The sequence below is a fragment of the Bos grunniens genome, chromosome 27 (assembly GCF_055505025.1).
Source record: "Bos grunniens cultivar Pamir isolate PY7600 chromosome 27, Bosgru_T2T1.0, whole genome shotgun sequence".
NCBI lineage: Eukaryota > Metazoa > Chordata > Mammalia > Artiodactyla > Bovidae > Bos > Bos grunniens.
The window spans coordinates 18171529-18198253 of record NC_141191.1 but is presented as its reverse complement, the minus strand read 5'-3'; the positions used below and the strand labels follow the sequence as shown (position 1 = coordinate 18198253).

Genomic DNA, 26725 nt, shown 5'->3' with positions numbered 1-26725 from the left:
TTGCTCAATCTGTATATTGTTGACACTGTTCCTTATAAATAATAGACATACCATTTTTTAAAGCTGTGTCATAAATACCGTAATAAATTAGCCACGTCCCCTTTTTGTCCTGATGCTATGAAACATGCTTAATGTTTTAATGACACAGAATAGCAAGGTTTTTTGCAGCATCAGATCTTTTACCCAGATCCCCAAATGTTGGGAAAACAACAAAACCAGTTTTTTCCATCTAGTCTCTGCATTTGTGCATTCTGTTGAAGACAGGACTTTCCCAGGAAATGGCAGGCTGTGTTGAATTTCCCGCGTGCGTTTCTCCAATCAGAGGACACAGCCAGAGACTCAGAGGTGTAACAGAATGGCTGGAGCCAGACTCTTTGGGATTGAGCCCCGGTTCCACCAGGAATAAACTTAATTGTGTGACTTTGGGCAGGTGGCTGACATTGTTTCCTCATCTGAAATAGACATGGTTTCCTCTTCTCTATTTAACTCTATTAAACTAACTAACAACCCACTTCTTAGAGTTTCTAACTCTATTACCCACTTCTTAGAGTTTCTGTAAAGATGAAAAGCTTTGAGAAATACTTGAAATCGTAGCTGGTATATCGTGAACTCTGTATAATAGATGGATTTGCTGTTTTATAATAATATCACCATTACCACTTGACTTGACTTTGCTGTGTTCTTAGTCACAAATAGCTTCTCACAAAATAACACGGCAAACTCTTGCTTTTGGAAGACTGGATGATGGTCGCAGTAGGTACCGTGTTGTTCACCTTTGTGACAGGTCTTACTCTTTTTAGCCATGAGAAGACAGAGCGGTATACAGTGGACTGTGCTGTATGCTGATGTGCTGCATAGGAGCTTGCGTGGCCTGTGGGGGTTGCTTCTTAGTGGACTCATTTTGCCCTTTTTTAAATTTATCAAAAGCATGGGATATTTATCCTATTTGTGTGCTCTTGAGCATTTAGTGAAAGTGTATTACTCTCTTTTTAGAAATGTAAGATTTTTTTTTTTTTTTGGCAGAGAATTTTTGTCTGCAAGACTATTAAACATGACTCTCTCTATATTTTCCTTATGTTTTATACTTACCAACGCCAGTAAAAATACATGATAATATCTTATATTCTTGAGGTGAAAGGAAGTATGAAACTTTTATTTGACTCCCAAAAGCATTTTTTCTGTGTCATTCCCTAGGTGGACTGTATAGCCATTTTAGCATCTGAAATGTCTTTAATTTAACAGACTCTTATCTCATTTGTTGCTATATTTTAGTCAGCAATAACTATGTAATTTTGCCAACTAATGCAAAAACAGGCAGGAACATTAAATATATACATGTTACATATTTATATTATGATCTACTGTACTTAACGTTTCTAAAAGAACTAAAGAGTTTTCATTTGTTAGATACTATTGCATGTCAGATTGGTGCAGTCATTTTCAAGAGTGGTTAAATTTCAGAAATAGAGCTTTTTATATCAAGAAACTCATTTTATCACCTTTGCACATTAATGTTATCAAGGCAAAACTTGAGTGATAGCAGATCTTTCTTATATTTACAGTAAATTTAGAAGTTACAGTGTAAACAGATAAATAATTGGATTGCTGTTTAAATCTTTAGCCCAACATAACAAGGATTTTCCTATGGACACTCCAGGATCTCTCAAGGTGTTATGTTAATAACATTATCAGTCTGAATCTTTTGTTTAATGAAAATGAGATTAAAAAGAAAATTCAGAAAAGTTTTTATCACTTAAAGAAGAAACATTGTATATTCATTATCTCTGATGGACGTCTTTTGAAAAAATTTGGTAGATTTACAGAAAAGTTGAGCAGCTAGTACAGAGTTCCCATATGGTCCCCTGCCCTACACAGTTTCCCCTATTATTGTCTGTTTGTTATAATTGACGAACTAATATCAATATGTTCTTGTTGACTAAGGCCGTTACTCAGTTCCTTGGTTTTTATCCAGTGTGCTTTTTCTGGTCCAGGATCCTACCCAGGACCTCACATGACCTTTAGCCGTCATATTTCCTTAAGTTACTCTGGTTTGGGACTTGTTTTTCATACTTACCTTGTTTTTTGATGAACATCTGTTTTTCAGCACATCCTTAATAAGCACCCATTTACCAGGCCCTGAACAAAACAGGCAACAAATCCATGCCCTCAAAAGATTTAGTTTTTAGGAGAGAGCTTATCGTTTACTCTTTAAATTTAAAGACGAATGCCTTGTAGCACATTACTAAGCACATTGCTATTTAATATGACAATTGAGCGACTTCTGATTTTTCCATAATGAGCAGAAAAAAATGGAGTAACCATTTGCAGATTAACTGCAGAAGCATAGCTGTTGTATCTCTAGTCTGTAGAAGACAGCTGTTCTTTTTAAGTGAGTATTGTTTTTACATTTGAGAAAACATTTAGTTCCAAAAGAGTTACTCTGTTTATGATGAGACTATAGAAATGGAGAAAAGAACGGTCAACCCCTTGTTGCCTCCAGGGAAAATATCATCAAAAATTACAGTTGAAGTTTTTCTGGTGGTTGACTAAGAAGCTTTTCATACAATTGCTGCCATAAGCTTGGTTGCAGAGAAGTTTAAAAAAAAAAAAAAGGTATGATGATACGGTATATCCGAGATGAGGGTAGGGTTTGCAAGTTTATGTTGCCAAATTGTTGCTGATTGTAAGTAATTTTTAGCTGGAGTAGCCAAAGAAGCTGAAATAGCAGGGTTTTGTTGAAAGCTTTGGTACTAGAACTTGATATGGGGCCAACACCTGTTAAACCAAGAAAATAGGAAAATTCCAGGAAGAAAAGGTACTCTCTGGCCATGGGAATTTGAATCAGTTGAATTCTTTTGGGCACTATAGTGACTACATATTATTTTATTTCTGCCTTAAAGATTGCTGTGTTGAAAGCATCTTGCTGACTGGTGGCAGCTGGGGAGACTGCTGGCCGTTCCTGTCCAAGGCCAGTGTTCAAGTTAACAGGCCATCAGCCATCAGGGATGGGCAGCAGAAAGCAGTTATTTTTGGAAACTTTTATTTACTTTTGGGCCACTTACTTGAGCAACTAACACTGTACCCTACAGCCTTTGAATAATTGGACTGTGTAAGGAAGATGCCATCGGTACCTGTCTAATCATGGGCCTGTTTAAATATATGGACATGAATGAAACCTTTTTGAAAGAAATTTTGCTGTGAGCAGTATTTTCAGCCACATTGGTCAAGCTCTTTGAACAGTTACATTGTATTTTTTCTTTCAGCTCTATTTTTCCACTGTAGGCACATTTAAAATCAGTTTCCACAGTGACATCTGGTGGTAGTTTGGAAATCCTAGAGAGTATGTTAGGAATGATAAATATTTTTATTTAATAGCTCCAGATTTCCGGCTTCTTTCAAATTTTTCAGCTTTTAACAAACTCCCCCTGAAAATGCCTTCCTTGTATTCTTGAGATTGGAGAAACTAGCCATCTCTTGCTTCCGTTGTGTTTCATTAAAGCTGATAAATGATTCTTAGAACATTACTGGATGGTGCGTATATACCAAGCTTGTCTGAACTTGTCTTCTGTGCTCAGCATGCACAGTGTCGAATCACACAGCAGCATCCTTACCTTGCCTGCTGCTTGTGCGCTGTAACCTTTCGACGAGAAAGGTGTCATTTCCACCATAGCCATCTCACTGGCTTTTTCTGGTACGTCACGGATGATCTCGTCTGGCTGCAGGGAGCTCTGCCGCAGCCCTGGGCTATCACTTCTTTGTCTCTCACAGCCCAGGCTTACAGATCATCTAGCCGGTGCATGCCATTGTTGCTCCCCCAGAAAGTGAAAGAGGAACAAAAAATAGGTACAGAGAGGGAGGTATTTGAAGACAAGAGGGAAATCATTGGAAGTCAGCATATGGATGTATATACGTGCCAAATAAAATGGAGTGTGTTGAAAAAAAAATCTCTTTAAAACCAGAGTTTAGGTATTTATAGTTTTGGTTGGTTGTTTCAGGAAAAGTGAATTTATAACTCAGTGTGCAGAAAAGTAGGAGTTATTGAAAGCTGGTTTGGTAGAAGATCGTGGACTGAGGAAAATGGGACTGGGTTTAGTTTTGAGAATGAGCACAGTAGGTCGATTCACTTCCAGCAAAAGGTACCAACGAAGAAGTCTTCATGATGGAATTTTGAAAATTTGTTTCTTTTGAATGAGTTAAGATAACTGGAGTTACAGAAGAGAGCCATATATGCATGCTAGCTGTGGCTCTAGGAAGGATGGGGGAGAGAATGGTGACAAGTGTACAAGAACTGGAATGATGACTGAAGGAATAAGGAATAACTGAGTAAGGACTGAAAGAATAAAAACTGCTGTGGCCAGATTTCTAAGTAGTTGCTTTGTTGGTTGTCTCAGCAACCAGGATGCCTATAAAGAATAACCAAGATTCTGATGAGCCCCTGGTTAAGGAGGTACCTCACTCTGGACTCTTACAAACCCTCTGCAAAAATTTCTCTGCCAAAGTATGGTCTATTCCCACCTACGCCATGCTTTCAGAATAGTGGTTCGAATTAGAATCTGCAATTAAAATAGTGCTTAGGCAGTGGACCCTGGACCTCTGTGACCAAGCAGAGCCCTGGAATCTTCTCTGCTTTACTGTCCTTTAAGTTTGGGAAGGACTCTTACCTCCACAGTGGGAAACTGCTTGTGGAGTCTCATCATGGCAGCCCCCACCCACGTCCGTGGTACCCAGCACCCTTGCTGTGGTGGTGTGTGTGACAATGAATCTGTGGCTAATGATAACAGGATAGCCTAATGGTGAAGAGCCAAAGTTCTGGAATCAGACTGGCTCATTCACATCTCAGTTCCAGCTCTTTAATTGTTGACTGACTCCTTAATCACTGTGCTTCTCAATCACTCTTATGGCTACGGCCATTTGCTTACTTTATCTAAACTTCTGCCTCCTCGTTTGTGAAGCTCGGAAGAAAATCAAATGATTCCTGTGTTCTTTAAATGATTTAATGCATGTAAGCACCTAATGAAGTCCTTGACATGCAGTAAATCCTTATACTATTAAATTATTATAAATATAGCAAATTTACTCATTTTATTATCTAAGCTTTTTTTTTTTTTTTAAAGAAGGGATTATTCCATATGCCCTCCTTTCCCTTTGGAAGTTAAAAATTCACCTTATTTTTTAGTAATTTTGCTCTTTTACAAGGATTTAATAAAAGACATTAAAACATGAACATCTCAGAAGTCACTATATGAAATATACATAAAGATAATCAGTCCAAGAATTCATGAAATAGGAACACCTGAGTATCTCACTTAGGCATGTTTAATTGCTGATTCACGCAATTTTAGTTTCTCCCATATTTGAGTGGAGCGGCTTTGGTGTCTCACTTTGAACTGATGGTAATATCTGGCGATTCCCTGGACCTTGACACCTTCCCTCCAGACTGTGGCTCAGCAGTCAGGCGCAGACAGGTGGGCTCCCCCTCAGTTGCTAGGTTGATTGGGAGAGAGGGCAGTTCCCAGCCGAAGCATCTGTGTCATACATGTGCACTGCAGTCTGGACGCTTTCAGACCAGACTCCACGTGGAACTGGATGGAAAATCAATAGCTGTTTTTGTCTGTGATTTAAATCTTGTAATGTATTTGCATTTTCTGTCTCTTTTTTCCTTCTACCCTGACACTAAAAAAAAAAACCTATTGTATATGAATGAACACTTAATTTACTCCTTCTGAATACTGATCTGCAAAAAAATGGACAGAACAGCATTGACCGGTCTTTTCAGGGTTTTCACAGTAAATTTGGTTGGCTGCACCTTTGTCATACTAATGGTAAGACTGATGGGATTTTGTTGGTACCTGAAGTCAGAGATTCCTGGTGTTGGAACTCCAGCTCTGCCATTTCCTATGACCCTGGGAAAGCCTCATCACTTTTAATCTGAGATTTTCATTCACAAAATGAGAATAATAACACCACATATATGGGAAGATTAGATATAAGGAGTGAATAAAATAATGCATGTAAGATAGTTATAGTGCCTGATATATAGTAAAGACGGACAAACCTTTTCCTAATTATTGTTATTAAATGCCTACAAATGATGTTGAGAGGGAGACACAGCTTTTAAAATGAACTAGTTGAGGATTAGCATTCAAAAGAGGTGAGTACAAGTACCGTGTACCTGTCTTGAAATTTTCTAATAATGCTTCACCTGCCAAGTGAATTATGTTGCATTTTCATGACAGGGCAGAAATGAGAAGCATGTGTGCATTCATTTGTTTATGTAATCCTCTTAGGACATTCAGTTATTCCCTGATGTCCTTTGTTATCAATTGATGGGAGCGATAAAAAAGAAAAACTGGAAAAGATTACTTTCCCACGGTTACACAGGGCGCTCTTCTTTCAGGCTAAAAACAGATATAATTTTGCTAATTTAGTGAACAGATTCAGTATGCATAGCCTCATGTTTGGACAAGAGAAAGAGGAAAACATGTTTGACTTATCTGCTGCACAGACACCAGCTAGCTCCTTTTTTATTTAAGAGTCCTGAGTCTTTGTTCTATAGTTTTAGGAGATCCATTTTGAGGGTTTGCTAAGAATTAATGAAGCAGTAGTCGTAATGCTTCTGAATAGCAATACATATTCATTTTATGGTAATCCACTTCACATTTTAATATTTAGGTTTGCTCTTTATAAGTTGGTAACCTTTGGGGAAGGGTTAGATATAATTATTTAACATGTAAAATAAAGGAGGTCTTTTTTTATATTAATAACCTCAGATAAGCATATATATAAATTTACATTGTGATCAAAAAATAAGAAATCCAGATGTATATTTGGTCAAAATAAATACTGCTTCATTTCTGAGCACAGATTAAATTAATATTTGTTACTTTTTCTATAGTATTTTGCATTCAATGGAAAACTTTAGGGATTCTAGAGTTGTGCTAAGTCGCTTCAGTCATGTCCGACTCTGTGTGACCCCATAAACGGAAGCCCACCAGGCTCCCCCGTCCCTGGGATCCTCCAGGCAAGACCACTGGAGTGGGTTGCCATTTCCTTCTCCAATGCATGAAAGTGAAACGTGAAAGGGAAGTCGCTCAGTCATGTCAGACTCTTAGCGACCCCATGGACTACAGCCTACCAGGCTCCTCTGTCCATGGGATTTTCCAGGCAAGAGTACTGGAGTGGGGTGCCATTGCCTTCTGCATCTAGAGTTGCAGGATTTCCAAAATTCAACCTGGATCATATTGAACACTAAAAGTAGCATTAATTCACAGTGATGCTCTTTGCTGTGGCTCAGATGGTAAAGAATTCACCCGCAGTGCAGGAAACCCAGGTTCAGTCCCTGAGATGGAAAGATCCCTGGAAAAGGATATGGCAGCCCACTCCGGTATTCATGCCCAGAGAGTCCCGTGGACAGAAGAGCCTGGTGGGCTACAGTCCATGGGTCATAAAGAGTCGGACATGACTGGGTGACTAGTACACACACACAGTGCATAAGAGAAAAAATGCAGTGATGTATTTTGGGAAAACCAAATGACAAGATTACACCATTGAATAAAAAGGTGGCGTGTGCCCAAGACAAATGGATATGTCTGCTGTTAATCATCCTGAGACTAAGTAAGCCTGTGAGTGATTTCAGACAGACATTCTAGCCGTCTTCCTAGTAATTTTATAGCTCTACCTCTTACTAGTTGACTTGTGTCCGAGTTTGGGTCCATATGAGGATGATTCTGTACCAAGTTCAGTTAAGATATACATTCATTCTTGTTCATTCATTTAATAAATAGTTATATAAATAATAAACAGTAATGTGCTGGGTAAACTGGTATTTGACACGGAGGCTGTCTGCCCCTATGGAGCTTGTAACGTGGTGAGAGCACTGATGTTTGTAGCATCTTGATTGTGTTGCCATTTGTTTAAGGCAACACAATCTATTTAGGCAACACAATTCTATTAAAAGAAACAGAAGGATTTCAGGACGTAAGAGACCATATTTGCCCATTCATTTCTTTGGGCTGTTTTGAGACTTAAATCAGACAATTTTTGTAAAGCAAAGCACTCCACATAGTGCCTGGCACCTAATACTAAGGATGACAGAAGCTTCTGTAAGAGTGATACGTGCCGGATGCTGTATTCTGATCACCGTAAGTGTATTAGTTCATTTAATCAACATACTGTTGTTATCCCATTGTATAGAAGAGGAAACCAAGACGTAGAGAGGTGAGAGAGTTTGCTTAAGATGGCTTAGCTGTGAGCCTTGCATAAGTCAGAGCTGTCATGTAGACTGACACTTTACCATGGAGACAGGTTGTTATTGTTGTTGACATCGTGCTTCATGCTTTTCTTCTTCCTTCGCTAGGTGTCATAGAGACTTCAGATCGGCTGGACCGCGAGTCAACCTCTCATTACTGGCTGACAGTCTACGCATCTGATCAGGGCGTGGTGCCCCTGTCCTCCTTTGTAGAGGTCTACATAGAGGTGGAGGATGTGAATGACAACGCTCCGCAGACGTCAGAGCCTGTTTATTATCCGGAAATAATGGAAAACTCTCCCAAGGATGTATCTGTGGTCCAGATCGAGGCATTTGATCCAGACTCTAGCTCTGATGACAAGCTGACATACAAAATCACAAGTGGAAATCCACAGGGATTTTTTTCAATTAATTCTAAAACAGGTATGTGTTAATACTATTATGTATGAAATATTCATGCTTGTATGCTCTTGATTTGGGGAAATTTAAGAATTAAATTTCTTTATTTGCCACTTTTCTTTCATTTTTGATAAATCATTTTCCCTTAGAATTATTCAAGACAAGCCTTTATTCTCTGATGAAAATTTAGCCCCATTTTTTTTTTCCTTTCAATTTGCTTTTATAAAACTACTTTGCTTCTTAGTAGAGTTTCATTTACAGGTGAAAAAGCAAATATTGTAGTTTTGTTAATAGCTCTTAAATTTAGTAATGTATTTTAAACTTAACTGCAGATTCTACTGCTGCTGCATTTTCCAAACTCTCCATTTTATGAAAACTATCAAAAGAGTTTATTTCACAGTTCACAGTACTTTTTTTTTTTTTTTTAATGTTGTTTTGGAATTTTTCCATAGAGCAATGCTGTGTGTCTGCAGGCAGTAAAGGATCAGAATTCAGTAATTTTCAAATTGGGAGCAAAGTTTTGAACTCACACATCAAATTTTCCTTCTGACCATTTTTTTTTCTCTGAATGTCCCACATTCTAAGAAGGTAATTCCTTGACTCCAAAGTCCTTATAAACGAATGTTTGAACTTTTACATTTGACAGTGCATCAACTTTTTCCTTAAGTCCTGGTTCTCTTTATCCTATTTCACATACACAGAGGTTCAGCAGAGTTATCCTTTGTGTAGTAAAAAGTTAGCTACCGTTTATGCATGGAAAGTTTGCAAGTGGAGTTTACAGGCTCTCTTGATCAGAGTTAAATAGGAACTGCCGCATGACGCCAAGAGAGCAGTTCCTTCATAGGAGATAAAACTTCTCTTGAAGGAGGTCGTGAGCCTTTGGACCTCGACTGTTCAGTGAGTCAGTACTTTCCATAGAATCTAGTTTCCATAATCTAGATTATGAAGAGGTAGATTTATAATTTACATACCTCTGTCGGGACTTTGCTTCTTGTGTCTTATTTGGGGGAACTGTCCTGTTCAGTTTTTGAGTTGTCTATCTGATATATCAAGGAAATAATATATAAAAACCAGAATTAAGAAGGCATTCTCAGCTTCCTTGCCAGTCTTTGTTATTCTTTTTTTTTTGTTCTGTTCTTATTTTATAATTTACTTTGTTGAACTTAAAAGGAAGCAGTTTTTAAGGTGGAGAGAAGCTTGAGTTCAATATCCATGTACTGAAATGCCTGTAAAAAGATGCTTGATAAGGGAACATGTGTGTATGTAATATTTTGTGTCTTAAAATGTATGTTAAAAAATTAGTTTTCAAACCTCTTGTCACCATATTCCAACCTGTCCTATAGACTGTCTTTCTTGATGAGTACAAGTAAACAAGATTGATTTTTGATTATACTTTTGCCTTGAGATTAATATGCTCATGCTCTTTGGCCAAATTCCGATGTGTTCCTCTGATGGAGATTAAGAGTGAGGTTTGGATTGTTAGAAAACCAGTAGCTGATTAAGAATGATTAAGCCCTATAAGAATTTAATTATGTGGGAGAGAAACAGGACTTGAGGGTCTTTGCTTTTGGAAGTATTAGGAGTAGGATTCCAGGAGGGTTTCTTGAGCCCAAGAATAAGCGCTGGAACTAACAGATTGTACAAGAACACCCTGGTGGTTCAGACAGTAAAGAATCTACCTGTAGTGCAAGAGACCCAGGTTCAATCCCTGGGTTGGGAAGATCCCTGGAGAAGGGCATGGCAACCCACTCCAGTATTCTTGCCTGGAGAACCCCCATGGACAGAGGAACCTGGCAGGCTATAGTCCGTGGGGTCACAAAGAGTCGGACTCGACTGAGTGAGTAACAATTTCACTTTACTTTTTCAGAAAGATTGGAATCAGCAATACCTCTGGTTACTAAAGGCTTGTTTAAGCAGTGTCTTTTATACTGTTTCACTGCATTACTCATAAGTCAGTTCAGTCTCATTTTTGGGGAAATAAAAGGAAAGAACTAAGAGCTAAAAAATTTAGAATGCACTGTCAAATATAAAAGAAGAAAGATAAGATATTTATAAAAATTTCAGAGGATGATTTCACAGTCAAGAAACTATTTGCTTGAAACGGGGGTTGGTCACAGACCTTGAGAAGTCTAGAATCCACAGCCTCGAGGTGGTAATTCAGGAACATAACCACCCCTTTTAAACAGTTGCTTGATTGGTTAGATTTTAAAATGTTTTCACTTTTTTTTATATCATCTCTCTTGTAGATTAGATTAAGTCCTCTGTGAAGAGACAGGCAAGCAGGCTGTACATATGCCCTTTGGAATATCTGAGCAGATACCGTATGTCTGGACATAATGTGTATTTGAGGAGAAGGAGAAGGAAACTGAGAGAAATTATATAAGTTGGAGCTACTGTGGGGAGCCTTGAAACCTTGGTTATCTGTCTGCAGCCTCTGAAATGATGATGACGCTGCTGTTGTGTTATGTCTTGAAGAAACAGGATTAATGTGGCATCGCCACTCCCTTTAAGTCCGTCTGTTCTGACAACTCTTTGGAAGGGATGTCTGCTGAAACCTCAAAACCCTTCCTTATCTTTGGGGAGAAGAAATCCCATTTCGGAGTCCACAGCTAGCTCCCAGACCCTTGGGCGGTATACAGATCCTGTTGATAAAACAGTGGGGAAAAATTCATGCAGATTCCCAAGAGGTTTTATTTATTTATGAGTTGAAGGCAGATAACAGTGGAGAATAACTATAGTTAGCACTCAGGATTATTTGTTGTGAAGCATGTAGTAAAGTGTTGTTCGTAAAAATGTCTGATCATTCTACAAGTCACCTAAGTCTCTAAAAGTCTAGAAATAACCATATGTTAGCATGGGCACTGTAAAAGAAGATAGTAAATATACAGCCTCACAAGGTCCGCCTCTGGATTCTTCTGTTTCCGCAACTCAGCAGATAATTTGGGCATGATCTTCAGGGTCCAAATGTAACGCCTCGTAGGATACATGTGCCTTGGAACTTTTAAAGCAGATTGACTTTCAGTAGGCTGGTCAGGATCACTGGGGGCCAGATTGTGATAGCTGGTGAAGACAGTCAGGTAGAAGAAAGTTCCTGTGATGCGCTGACCCATCACACCACCTGGGGTCCCAGAATCATGTTGCTTAATTATTAATGGCAGAGGGAGAAAATCACCGGGCTGGAAGGCATGAGATGTGGGCTGTAGTGAGGTTTACCTCTGAGATCTTGGACAAAACTGGCTGCCAGGTCCTTAGGTTTATGATTAGTGATGAGCATCTTTGCAGCTGGGAGAGATGCCACGGCCTCGCCCGTGTGCATGTGTAAGTTACCTCTGCTCTGTTAACACTGCGTGAGATAAGCAGGGTCTCAGTAGATTGATAAATGCATGCCTGTCCTTTGGATGAGCAGATCTGATGGAGTAAAATGGGTCTACTTGCTTCTGAGTGGTGAAGAGAAATTTAGAACCTGGTGATGATCACAACATCCAGCAGACTGAAGGAAATCTGAATTCATTGCCATTCAAATCATTTTTTACACATCAGATGTTTACTGAGCCGCTGCTGTCTATTCAGCATGTTAAGAGATGCTCTGAGAGTTGGTAGTCTGCGTGTGTGAAATAGCAGAGAGAGACAGGTGAATGTGAGATGTGTGCCTGGGTGCTAATAAACGCCTCTGGAGGAAGTGGGAAAGTGATGATGACGGATGTGGTGGTGCAGTAAGGAGGATGAGGCCCCTTGGAAAAGTTAGTGTGCCGATACAGCAAGTAGTCAAGTGGATGGAGGGAGAAGGGGTTCGGGGGTGTTCTTCATGTTGGGACAGTTGGAAGGAGTGGTGAGGCCAAGAAATCCAGTTCGATGAGTGTATGAGAGAATGGCTGTGCTTGGTGGAAAGGTGTAAATACCAGAAGAAGGGTTCAAGGATAATATTTATGTTATTTTTATAAATAATGACCTATTTTGGAGAGTCTCTGTGCAATCCCTTGGAATGTTCTGTATAAACTTAAATCAGATGACCTCACTAAGTCCTCCTGGAGAGGAGGAAACATCCTTCTAGAACCTTTCTCTCTCCTATTGTCATAGTGGGATGCCTATGTTTTTTAAAATGGAACTAAAAAACCTTGTCTAGGACTGGGTTTGATCAGCTGAATTGGAGGTTCTCAGTGACAAGTTTGGATGAACATTTTAAAATGTATTTTGTGCCTGAAACTGCCTTTCTGCATCTCAGATGGTTCCAGTTATGTTGTTTATAGCTGGGGTGGCAGGGTGTTTCCTTTTAACAGAAGGTACAAGCAAAAGTGACTTGATCTAGTTTTCTTTTCTAATACACACTTTTGTTAACACCAGAAGTTCTTATAACATTTTTTGTTTGATTATGCTCAGTATCAGGGTAAATCTGCTTCTTTTAACAAAAATCATGCAGTTGCTTGATGTGGGAGAGAGGCAAGAGCAGAGAGTGTTAGATCGTCTGAGCCCTGGCAGCCTGGCTCCTGCACACACACACATGCGTCACAGCTTCCTTTGCAGAATGTCAAGGACAGAGACGAAGGGGGCCCAAACAATGGGGACCAGTGTGCACTCCCAGGCTCCACTCTGTGGGGAACCTCAGCAAACTGGAGCCGCCCCAGCAAAGTGTCTTTCTAGTCAGTGCTATCAACTTGAACTTTTGAGGTCTGATAGGTTCGAACGGTGGAGCCTGATGGGCTGCTGTCTATGGGGTTGCACAGAGTCGGACACGACTGAAGCGACTTAGCAGCAGCAGCAGGAGCAGGTAGCTTACAGTTGGCATGTAATTTCCAAGTGTTCATTTGGGGCCTGTGCGTGCTTTAGAAATGACTACGCTTTTATTCCCTTATCTCTGTTGGTATTTTACAAGTTTTGGACACAAAGCAAGTATTGCTCTTTACTTTTAAAAAAGTTGTATTGGAGTGTTGTTGACGTACAATCAATTGCACATAGTTAAAGCCTGTGATTGGATGAGTTTTGACATAGCTTCGCAGCTGTGAAACCATCACCACAGTCAGGCAGCAAACCTACCCATCTCTCTCCCTGAGTTCCCCAAGCCTCTCCCTTCTATTGCTGCCTCCTCCCGCCCCCAGGCAGCCACTGATCTGCCTTCAATCACTGTATATTAGTTTGCCTTCCCTAAAATTTTCTATAAATAGACTCATAGAGTATATACTTTTTTTTTTTTTTTTGGTAAAGGTTCTTACACTCAACATAACTTTCTTTTGGGAGTCACGGATGTTGTAGTGAGGACCGGGGCCCACTGAAATAGTTCATACCAGGCAGTTCTAAACCTGCTTGAGCTCCAGCATCTTGCCCTTTCCCCGGAAACAGCAGGGAAGGTTGCGACCCATTCTTTCTCCTGCTCCTCCTGCCTCCTGACTGACCCCGATGCAGACCCGCTTGGCTGCAGTGAATAATAAACTGTCTTTTCAGTGACAGTGGTCTTCTGATCTGGTGGCCTCACCATTCTTGAATGATAAGAAAGCCTACATTTTTAAGCACTTTGAGGCAACTACTGTTTGTATTTCTTTTACTAATGTACAAACAAGCGTGCATTATTTTTTTTTTCTCGTCTTTTTCACAGGGGTGGTAGCATACTGAACACGGTGATAAATATCTCGGGTTTTTCCCTTATTAGCATTAGAGGCTGTACCTTAGGAAAATTACTTTATTGTAGTCATTGATGGGCTTGCCACATTATTATAAGAATACAGGTACATATCCATGTACCTTTCATACCCATTTCACTGATGCACTTACTTTACACTATCTAGTAAATGTTTATGGGTTGTTGTTGTTGTTTTTTGTATCTTCCCATTCATTGGGGTACATCTTCCTATTTGGGAACAAACACTGGAAAAGAAATTTTTTATGGTTAAAAATAAATTCATCAGAAATTAAGTATTAATTAAGTATGTATTAAGTAGAGCTGTCCTTTTTGAATATAGAGTGTGTTTGTGGATGTGATTTCTGTGTGTCTGCAAGAACATCTTCAAAGGGTTTAGGCTCTTTGACAACTATTGGATCTGTTTCCATCTGTTTAAAATTTTAAACGGTTTAAAAATTTCTTGAGGCTGTTTCAGCTTACTGTTTTCCTAGCTGTTCCTTTATCAATTCTGGTAGAGTTAAGATTTCATGTGTTTTGGAGCCTGATCTCTACTCTAAATCTCTTATTATTAGATCTGGAGCATGTGGCACCGTTGGAATCACAGAAGCCACAGATTCCCTCTCTTTGGGCTGATTTCTGTGAGACCGTCACATGCTTGTTACCTTTGAGACTTGACCTTGAAGGAGACGGCCCAAGAGAAGCCAGCAGCCCTTGGCCTTCCTTCTTTTGCTGCGCTTCTGTGCTGTGTTCTGATCTTTCTTGTCCCACTCTTCCACTCCTGACCTCACTTTTAGATCAGGCTGAAATAAAACTTTCTCCAGAAGCCAGAAGGGCAGTGACAAGTGTAGCTTATTAAGCATGTGGCACTTTATATATTACAGCAGCCTCGCGGAGTTGATCTTTACAAGAAACCCTGTGAGATGGGCAGAGACTGCAAATGCCAGCAGTCTGCTGTCTTCTCCATTTGTGTTTTTCCCAGTTTTCAAGTAAATTATATGACTTCAGCGGAGAAGGAAATGGCAACCCAGCCCAGTATTCCTGCCTGTGAAATCCCACGGACAGAGGAGCCTGGTGGGCTACTGTCCATGGAGTCACAAGAGTCAGACACGACTGAGCAACTAAACCACCAGTACATCAGGCTTCAGGGAGAGGTAGAGGCTACCTGAGGTCAGAGCCAGGAAGACATGAGTTTCATAACCGCTGCTTTGGGATGCAGGATCCCATGTTCACTTGATGGGCTTTCGGGTTTGGGATGTACATGCAGTTTTGGATCTGTTTTTTCTGTACCTTCTTTGTTTTTTGCTGAATTAGATGATGGTTGCTTTTTAGGCGCATCTTATTTCTAGTAATATTTTCAGACCGAAAAGCACAAAGCTTGTAAATAACACTAAGTGTTTAAACTTGTTTTATTAACCGCGTACGGCAAGGATCATTAAACCTTTGCCGGGAAGGGCCAAGTCTGAAATAATATCAGCTTTGCACGCCACACAGTCTCTGTCACAGCCACTCAGCTCTGTCACTGCGGAGTGAAAACCGCCCTCGACAGCAGGGGAATTAATGAGAATGGCTGTGTGTGCCAATGAAATTTTATTTATGAGCATCGAAATTTGAATTTCATGTACTTTTCTGTGTCACAATATATCCTTTTGTTTATTTCTGATTAAAGATGTAAAAGCCATTCTTAGTTTGTAAGCTATACAAAATCAGTTTGGCAGTAGTTTTCTGACCCTTTATATGTTGATGTATTTACTAGATGGGCTGGTGGTACTGCTGATTTATTTCTGAGAGGGTAGAATACTTGATATTCCTGCAGTAAGAATTAAATTTATTTTCCATTACTCCAAGCAGTGAATACTTTAAAAAAGATGAGATCTGTATTTTGCTTCTCCAGGTTATTAAAATTCTTCTTTAAAGAATAGGAGTAGAATATTAGTTACCAAAGTTGAAATCTCAGAAGACATTTATCAAGTTGATGATAGACTATTATTCAGATCTCTTCTACTTTGAGAAATAACTATTTTTTGTTAGAAGATAAAATATTTTCAAGTTTTGAGATTTTTCACACTTCTTTGTGCTATTATATTCTGTTAAAAAATATTTCAGAGCTTGAAATTCCAGCTCTCACAGTTGATTTTATGTATATTTATCAAATTTTTATCATCTTCTCCATTTTTGTTTATTCCTTATTCTGCATTGAGATGTTCATGCTCAAATTAACCAAGTTACAGCTTCATATGCTTTGTAGAGGACAACTTTATACAGGGACCTTTTATTCATTGATTTACATGCTGAATAGAATAATGTAGGGTTATTTTATGTTCAATGTAAGAAATGTTCTTTAATTGCAGATAGAATAATGTATATATGTGTATATATGTATACATGTATATACATAAAATATATACACATGTACATATATATATATAGTAGTCCCTAAAGCATGAGAAAGTCATAAAATGCTATAATAGTGAATAGGTATGCTGGGTAACCATCCATGTTCTAGTCGAGTGTCATATTACAACTGATTTTTCTCAATCAGAGTAAATGGCATTTTATTGTGGCTGAACAAAGTGCAATAGGAAACAGCTATAGCTGCAAACAACTTCCGAGGGTTTCCGGTAACATTTGATAGCAGCACAGGAAGGAAATGAAGGGCCAGTCATTTTACAATGGGAGGAATTCATTAAAAAAAAAAAAAAAGTTTACTTATTTGTGGTCTTTTCCCAAATATTTGCAAATATTAAGGAAGACTCTATAGATTTTACCTGTTCTTCCTGCTTATTTTTTATTTTACCATGAAGTATGTTATCCTTAAAGTCTAATAAAAATCAGATTTTGTGCACTGCTTTTTCTGCACACGTTGGAATAGATAAGCTTTTCCCCCCAAAATCTGTTAATCTTGAATCCTTAAGATAAATTCTTTCAAGGAGTATTCTGTACTTTTCTATGTTGCTGGATATCATTTGCTAAAATTATTTTAAGTACCAGTATTTTAAGATTTTGCATTTAAGTGCCTAAGTGAGATTAGCCTCTTTTACATCAACATGATGTTAACTTTATAAGATGGGTTGGGTTTCTTCCCTTCACTATCAGTGCTGTATCTGACATTTGTGGGAATGTTGAAGGCAATTCCCAGTAAATTGCATTTGGCTTTTGATCTTATGTTTATCTCATGTCTCAGCACCATCCATTTTTTCAGTGAGAAGCAGCTAGTCAAGATAGAATTAAAGCCAGAAGAGAAGTCTGGAGATTTCAAGGTGCAAATTCTTGCTCAGCCCCTGCTTGTGTGACTTTAGGCTGGTCATTTGATTTCATTCTTTGAGGGTTTTCCACGGGACTGTGAAAGTTTGAACTAAATGAGTTCCGAGCGCCCCTCCAGCCTTGACAGCCTATGAATAGAGTTCCATTTTTGGCTCCAAGCCTAATCCCGCTGGCACCAGGACTGCAGAGACAAACAATAGCTGCTCAGATGGCGGCAGCTGCCAAGAGAGCTCCAGACAGGCTGTGGTTACATGCAGCCTTAGAACACCACCTAAATAAAGACAGTGCCGTGCTGCAGAGGATCGCTGGGCCCAAGGGCCAAAGCTCCAAGGGGACGGATGCTGAGTGGTAACTGTAGAAAAACTGGAAGTTCACTCTTGGCCTGTCAGGCAGTCTGTATTTTTAGATGCGAACTCCGGTAGCAATGCCCACCTCCTTGCCTGCCTTTGCGGGTGCTCGTCTCATCTTGCTTGTTTTGTGGTCATTCAGTCCTGGCTAAGGTCCTGGAGGGTCAAGGTGAGAACCAAGCATGATAGGGAGGATGTGGTTACTGCTTGATACTTATTCTCCAGTTGACTTGTCTAAAAATTAGCAAAATTTCATACGATTTCCATTTCACCTGTTAGAAGAGGAGTCTTAGAAATTTGAATAGGAAAACACTGTCCTTGGTCTGGTTTCTGTCCTCCCCCTTCCTGTGGTGTCCTCTGTCTACCCACTCTCCAGACCTCAGGACTTTTAGCTGGGCTCTTTGTAAATTGCAGTTAGCAGTCTTGTTTTGAGAACACTGTCACTTTATTAAAGCTGGTTGGGCACAAAGATCTGTAGACTAGATAGTACCTTGGGACAGTATTTGTCACGTGCTCCACATGGAATTCTACAGTTAATGGCTCTTGCTTTCCTGTCTCACTGTCCTTTGCTTCCTTTAATACTTTATTTTAAAAATTGGAATGGTGATGGCGTTCAGTCACTCAGTCATGTCTGACTCTTTGGGACCCCATGGACTGTACCACACCAGGTTTCCCTGTCCTTCACTATCTCCAGAGCTTTCTCAAACTCATGTCCATTGAGTTGGTGATGCCATCCAACCATCTCATCCTCTGTCACCCCTTCTCTTCTTGTCCTCTATCTTTCCCAGCATAAGGGTCTTTTCCAAAAATTAGAGTAAAAAATTAGAGTAACTGACAGTTATTACTAATAATTACCGATGTATTGCCTCCTTTATTTTCCATACATTTGATTAGTTCCTGTAGTTTTGTGATAGCTTAACAACTCAGAGCAGGCACCATGGAAACTAAAAAAAAAAATTCGAACAGTATCAGCATCTCAAAATCTTGGAAAGTTTCGCTATTTTCACTGTTTAGAGTTAAGACAGCTGCTTGCAGAATTTGGGTCTTGATATAACAATATGTTTGCTATTGAAATACTGCTTCAAATTTTAACCACAGAAAAAGATTCTGACTATTGTGGATGTTAAAATTGGGTTTTGACATGTATAATTCGAAATTGGAGACTCTCCAAAGGAATAGAGATGAGTTAAATCATTTAAATTAATTTGAAAAGTCAGTGTCTCATTCACACCAGCCACATTTCCAGTGCTCGGTGACCACGTATGCTGGAGGGGCAGCGTATCACGCGGTGCGCAAGGTGGGACTTGTCCATCATCTCCAGGAGTGCCGTGACCACAGTGCCTTTCCAGAATGTATGTTGCTGTAGTTCATGCATTTCTGTAAAACAAGCAAAAGGATGAAGACTGGCCGCAGGAGTAATCAGAATAGTGGGAAATGTTAATTAGGTGAGCAGGCTTTTGTTCTCTTCCTTGATCTTTCTCCTTCCTCTGCTTATTTTCAAGTAGAATAACTGGAAAATGACTCAAAGTAAGTTTTCTGCCATGCAAGGTGAACGCATGACCACACAGTGTTTTTGTTTTTGTTTTGTTTTTTTTCAGAGTCAGGACTTTTTCTTTCATAGTTTAGGTTCTTTAAAAACTCCTTCTGCAGATCACAAGTTATTTTCTCTCTCCAGGCAGTTGGACCTTAATCCTATTCAGAAATTCTGTTTTTTCGTTTGCTGTTTGTTCTCCAGCTGCCATCTCATTGCATCCATGGTGCTGATACTTCAAACCCTTCCTTCCAGAACCTAAGCCTCCCATCGTCCCTCCTTGGCTTCTTCCATTCTTAATGTGGCTCCAGGCTCTGATGCTCGGTGTTCACTCAGCTCCCATCTCGCCCCTTTGCTCGATGATGTTGAGTAAGCACCTTAATTTCTGAGCCTGTAAAAATGTTTATTTATTATGGTACAGGTATCGCCATATGTATACATATGGATCGAGTCAGATAATACATTTAAAGGTCATAGCACAATACTTGGGGATTTATTGAGCCAGAAAACAATTAGAGATGAATTGATTTGATGCATTAGTTAGCTTTTGTTTTGCAGCAAGGGATTCCCTGGTAGCTCAAATGGTAAAAGGAATCTGCCTGCAATGCAGGAGACCTGGGTTCGATCCCTGGGTTGGGAAGATCTCCTGGAGGAGGCATGGCAACCCACTCCAGTATTCTTGCCTGGAGAATCCCATGGACAGAGGAGCCTGGCGGGCTACAAGTCCATGGGGTTGCAAAGAGCCAGACCTAACTTCTCAAATAAACAACAATAAACTGTATTTGCTGTCTCAGTCCGTTTCTGTTTATAATGGCATTGGTCTACAAATGGGATGTTTTGTAGGGCAAGGAAATTGTTGTCTTTTCATTTCTATTTTTAACTTGACAGAGTTGAGGAGAAAAGGAAGAGAAAGATACAAGATTCCAAGAGGCAGCACTCGCATGTGCTTTTTTTCTGCCTTCTCCCACTCTATTTTATTCTCTAAGGTACTTTTTTGGACCTGTTAAATGACGAATAATTAACTGTTGCTGGTTTTTTTTCCCTTAAACTTCACGTAAGTGACAGTTGAGAATTTTCAGAGAGTTGAAATACCAAAGTGCAGGAAATTATACAGTGTGATGTGATGGGGAAGGGAGAATTAGACCCCATTCCTCTCATCTAGACTTCAGGAAAACTAAATTCTAATCCTGGCTTTGATGCTGATTTACTGGTGAATTGGAAGAATTTAATTTGTCTCCGGCTCAGGTAGCTGAGTTTGATCATCTTAAAGGCTTCTCTCTATTTCTGAAATAGTGCACTATTTCATGAAGTATAGCTGCTTCTGGGATTTAGTGGTAAAAATAACAGATGAGCACCGGTGTTTAAAGAGAAAGAAATGGATACATTTATTAGATATTTCATCCCGACAGGGTTAATAGCATGCATGTAGAAAAGGTATGCCCTGGATTCGTTTTTGAAAATAGATGTTTGTCAGGCAGGCAAGGCGGAGGATTAGCCGGCTTGAGATGTGAAAAAATTCCAGAGGTGAAAATGGAAGTGAACTGTGTCATGAATTCCAAAGCTAAATGGCTCCTTGGTGTCCTGCTCCCGGTGTGGTTGCCTGCCATGAGGTCAAGCGCCCCTCCAGAGAGCATCCACGGTCTTCCTCGATGTTCCTACTTCATTATAGTGTTTTGTTTTCTCTCCAGAGTTCATTCTGTGTGGAAATTCCACAGGAGGCACTCATTTTCTCCGAGGGGCAGCTGCACCTCACAGCACCCCGTGGTCAGGCTAGCCCTGCCCCTCCCTGTTGTGGTGTTAGGGACCAGGGAACTGTGGCCCTCGGGGTGGGCATCCTTTTGTACAGGTGTGCGAACGTAGGCAGGAAGCGCTGAAACACCTCACGTGTGGTTGGCTCGCAGCTCCTATACTGGTTAGTCCACGTCTGGATCTTCGTCTTCCTTCCTTCGTGGTTATAATCACTCTGCTAGCCTGCCGGACCGTCCCCTCCTCGTTAGAGAAATCCCTTTCCTGGTCTTCCTGCCTCCCTGGCTCTCGCTTGGTCTTCTTTTCCAAGCTTCCCTGAAGTTCCTTGGCAGAGGGACTCCCTCCTTTGCTTCTGAGGCTTCTTCATGGCGTTCTGGACACTTCAATAAGGTTGGCCAACCCTCCTCTTTATTTTTTTGGTAGGAGAAGGAAATGGCAACCCACTCCTGTATCCTTGCCTGGAGAATCCCATGGACAGAGGAGCCTCTGGCGGGCTATGGTCCATAGGGTCACAGAGAGTCGGACACGACTGAAGAAACGGAGCACACACGCACGCCCTGTTCACCATTCTTCATTCTCCTTTCTGTACTTGGGGAGTAATTAAGTCTGCCCGGCCTCTGGCAACTTCTCTGCACTTCACATCTGTGCCTCTAATTGTCTTCTGCTGGACACCAGCGTCACCTAGACCACCGGCCTCAAGGCCTGACGCCTCTTACCTGTAAACACATGTTAAATGGTCCTCTCTTATATAAGCTATAAATTTATATTATTTCCAAGTTTAGTGTAGGTTATTATATGCCTCTTACTCCAATACATGTTAAAAATCTACTCTTAACGGTTTTAAGAAATTCGTATGTTCACACATTTAAGTGTGTTTTTAAGGTAGTAGAGATACAGTAATATAAGCAAGGTACACGGGAAAGGCAGAGTCCTGTGGGCTTTGAAGGATACAAAAAAGACTGAAATGAGTGACTGGAGTGCCCGTGTGGTGATGTTGTGACAGAGCAAATGAGAGAGCCTGGAAGACCCAGGAGCAGAGCCCCAGGCTAGGCTTGTCACAGGAGACCTCAGAAGTGAGGTTTAAACTGAGAGGCTGAGGAATGGGTAGGAGCAGCTGGGATGATTAAATAATGGAACAGTAGAATTCATTGCATTTAAATGGAATTAATATTGCATTTGAATTAAGGGAGAATTAATTTTAAGTATATAGATCAATGCAAAGAAAGAGAGGAAAACAACAGAATGGGAAAGACTAGGGATCTCTTCAAGAAAATCAGAGATACCAAAGGAACATTTCATGCAAAGATGGGCTTGATAAAGGACAGAAATGGTATGGACCTAACAGAAACAGAAGATATTAAGAAGAGATGGCAAGAATACACAGAAGAACTGTACAAAAAATATTTCACGACCCAGATAATCACGATGGTGTGATCACTGACCTAGAGCCAGACATCCTGGAATGTGAAGTCAAGTGGGACTTAGAAAGCATCACTACGAACAAAGCTAGTGGAGGTGATGGAATTCCAGTTGAGCTATTCCAAATCCTGAAAGATGATGCTGTGAAAGTGCCACACTCAGTATGCCAGCAAATTTGGAAAACTCAGCAGTAGCCACAGGACTGGAAAAGGTCAGGTTTCATTCCAATCCCAAAGAAAGGCAATGCCAAAGAATGCTCAAACTGCCGCACAATTGCACTCATCTCACACGCTAGTAAAGTAATGCTCAAAATTCTCCAAGCCAGGCTTCTGCAATACGTGAACCATGAACTTTCTGATGTTCAAGCTGGTTTTAGAAAAGGCAGAGGAACCAGAGATCAAATTGCCAACATCTGCTGGATCATGGAAAAAGCAAGAGAGTTCCAGAAAAACATCTATTTCTGCTTTATTGACTATGCCAAAGCCTTTGACTGTGTGGATCACAAGAAACTGTGGAAAATTCTGAAAGAGATGGGAATACCAGACCACCTGATATGCCTCTTGAGAAATTTGTATGCAGGTCAGGAAGCAACAGTTAGAACTGGACATGGAACAACAGACTGGTTCCAAATAGGAAAAGGAGTTCGTCAAGACTGTATATTGTCACCCTGTTTATTTAACTTATATGCAGAGTACATCATGAGAAACGCTGGACTGGAAGAAACACAAGCTGGAATCAAGATTGCCAGGAGAAATATCAATAACCTCAGATATGCAGATGACACCACCCTTATGGCAGAAAGTGAAGAGGAACTCAAAAGCCTCTTGATGAAAGTGAAAGTGGAGAGTGAAAAAGTTGGCTTAAAGCTCAACATTCAGAAAACGAAGATCATGGCATCCAGTCCCATCACTTCAGGGGAAATAGATGGGGAAATAGTGTAAACAGTGTCAGACTATTTTTCTGGGCTCCAAAATCACTAAAGATGGTGACTGCAGCCATGAAATTAAAAGACGCTTACTCCTTGGAAGGAAAGTTATGACCAACCTAGATAGCATATTCAAAAGCAGAGACATTACTTTGCCAACAAAGGTTCGTCTAGTCAAGGCTATGGTTTTTCCTGTGGTCATGTATGGATGTGAGAAGGACTGTGGACTGTGAAGAAGGCTGAGTACCGAAGAATTGATGCTTTTGAACTGTGGTGTTAGAGAAGACTCTTGAGAGTCCCTTGGACTGCAAGGAGATCCAACCAGTCCATTCTGAAGGAGATCAGCCCTGGGATTTCTTTGGAAGGAATGATGCTGAAGCCGAAACTCCAGTACTTTGGCCACCTCATGCAAAGAGTTGACTCATTGGAAAAGACTCTAATGCTGGGAGGGATTGGGGACAGGAGGAGAAGGGGATGACAGAGGATGAGATGGCTGGATGGCATCAGTGACTCGATGGACGTGAGTCTGAGTGAACTCCGGGAGTTGGTGATGGACAGGGAGGCCTGGCGTGCTGCGATTCATGGGGTCGCAAAGAGTCGGACACGATTGAGCGACTGATCTGATATAGAGCATTCAGTTAATTCCAAACCTAGGTGATAGGTTTGCTTTTTGTCTTTCTGTGCTTAGTCGCTCAGTCATGTCCAACTGTTTGCGACCCCATGGACTGTAGTCCACCAGGTTCCTCTGTCCATGGGGATTCTCCAGGCAGGAATACTGGAGTGGGTTGCCATGGCCTCCTCCAGGGGACCTCCCCAACCCAGGGATCGAACCCAGGTCTCCTTCATTGCAGGCAGATTCCTTACTATCTGAGCCACCAGAGAAGCCCAAGAATACTGAAGTGGGTAGCCTAACCGTTCTCCAGGGGAACTTCCTGACCCAGGAATCTAACCAGGGTCTCCTGCATTGCAGGCAGATTCTTTACCAGCTGAACTACCCAGGGAACTCTTTCATCTTTATACTGAACTGGTAATATGGACATAAGGTCATCCTCATTAGCAGTCTGGTGTGCTGTAAGGAAATTGTAAAGTGAGGAATCGTATTTGCTAAGATACTTAACTTATTGGTCACAGAAAGTTATTTGCTAAGATTTCCTGTAATGAATCATTATGTTCTATAGAGCAGAACCCTGTTTTGCTGTGAACATGACAAGCTGTGGCCTCTTGCGATGTTAACATTAAGAGCAAGTTTCTGATAGGTACATGAGGACAATTAGATGGGACTAATCACAGCGATTTTCTGTCATTTTTGAATTCCTTAAAACCACAATCAGAAAGTGTGGTAAACTTTTGATAAGGAGAGAAAAAGGGGATTAACTTTAAAAGTTTTTCGACTAATGAAAATCAAACCTGTGTGACAGTAAGCCACATTTTCACACCATTAAGCATTGTGAACCATTTGCCTTGAACCTCTTTTAATCTAGAAATACGGTTTTGGAAAAACCCCAGATTCTAACGTACAATATAGTCTTTTGTTGTCCATATTAAAAAGAGAGCGTTGCTTCACTGAATTGTGGGGAAGATAATGCTGATGTAGATTCTTAGTGACTATTTAAGGGAAAAAAAGACGTTGAATTAAATGAAAACACAAACTTTTCATTTACAAGTTTAGAGAAATGCTTTAAATAGCCTTCAGTTGGTAGTTTTGTCAAATTAGCTAGGATAATAGGGGAAAATCAATTAGAATGATAAAATCTGTTCTTAAATATGAATTATTTGAGAAATTTCTCTGTGGAAAGCCACAGAAAGCTGGGCAAAAGGAGGCTTAGTCATGGCGGTGATTTGCCACCTGAAGGCCTTACCTGATCCTCACATCTGATGTCAGAACCACTCAGGTTATACCTGTCCATCATCAACACAATTTGCAGAGGATATTTTAGTGATTGGAGGGATTTTGTTTTTAATTTGTGTGAAATATAAGAATATATTTCATTAATTTTAATGAATTAAAATATATTAAGATACATGTATATATAATATATTATATAATATAAGATATAGATATTCTTATTTGATAGGAAAATCAAAGGAATAATGGACATGGGGTTTCTTTGAGGATAATGATCTTTTTCTTCTTTTTGGGGGAAATTGAAAGATTGTTATTTGACTAGCATTTACTGGAAAATCCCATTACTTTTTATGACAGTTCCTCATGTTTGAGGGTGGATGGCCCAGAGGTAATAAATCATAGTCAACATTATATTTTCCAGTAGTCCTTTTTGATATAGAAGCTTTTTCTGTCAATTCTTAATTACCTCTGCAGCAGTCACAGGAGATACGGATGAGGTTGAAATCCTGGATAATTTCATCTTTCTATAAAAATTTTTTCTGAGAAAATGTAATGTGGAAACTACTAAACAAAATTTTTAAATGGAACTGATTTTTTCCACTTAATTCTTGTCATTTATATGTTTAAGAACTATTAAAAAGAGAAAGTATGCTGTGTGCTGTGCTTAGTCACTCAGTCGTGTCTGACTTCTTATAACCTCATGGACTGTAGCTTGCCAGGCCTCTGTCCATGAGGATTCTCCAGGCAAGGATACTGGAGTGGTTGCTATGCCCTCCTCCAGGGGATCTTCCCAACCCAGGAATCGAACCCAGGCGGGCGTTACCGCCTGAGCCACCGGAGAAGCCCTGAGAAAGTATAAAGTATGTTAATAAATAATGTGTATTTTTGTCAATAAAATACACATGGCAGGCGGATTCATTACTGTCTGAGCCACCGGAGAAGCCCTGAGAAAGTATAAAGTATGTTAATAAATAATGTGTATTTTTGTCAATAAAATAATTAGCTATATATGAATGAATAATGTATTCCTCTTGAGAATAGATTAAGCGTTTACTCAAACTTCTACTCTCAGTGTGTGGTTTCAGGTACGGTGTTTTGTAATGGACTTTACTTTGTTAGGATTCATGAGCTGTTATCATTTCATAGGTCTCATCACAACCACAGCAAGGAAACTAGACCGAGAGCAGCAAGATGAACACATACTGGAAGTAAGCATTTCTTTATTTTTAATAATTTGAAGGATATTGTAATAACGTGAAGACTATTGTAATCATAAATATTATGAGAAAGAGCGGTCTCACATTAGTCATTCATAGCTGCTGCTATATTGTTATATTAGCTTCTGGTTATTAAGAAAAAGGAAAATAAAGAAAACACTGTGAGTATAGTTCA

The 26725-nt window shown here is 40.0% G+C and overlaps 1 protein-coding gene across 9 annotated transcripts in view; it reads left to right on the top strand.

Annotated features, from left to right (window-relative positions):
- Nucleotides 1-26725, top strand: part of FAT1 (FAT atypical cadherin 1) — a 125998-nt gene that overhangs the window by 52784 nt on the left and 46489 nt on the right. For all 9 annotated transcript variants that reach the window (XR_015156156.1, XR_015156155.1, XM_086380155.1 and 6 more), the window contains 2 exons: nucleotides 8357-8671; nucleotides 26480-26541. Coding sequence is in view for 7 of the 9 variants with exons in the window: in XM_086380155.1 (XP_086236281.1) it covers nucleotides 8357-8671; nucleotides 26480-26541 (377 nt within the window). In the remaining 2 variants the exon portion in view is untranslated. The remainder of the gene's footprint in view (nucleotides 1-8356; nucleotides 8672-26479; nucleotides 26542-26725) is intronic.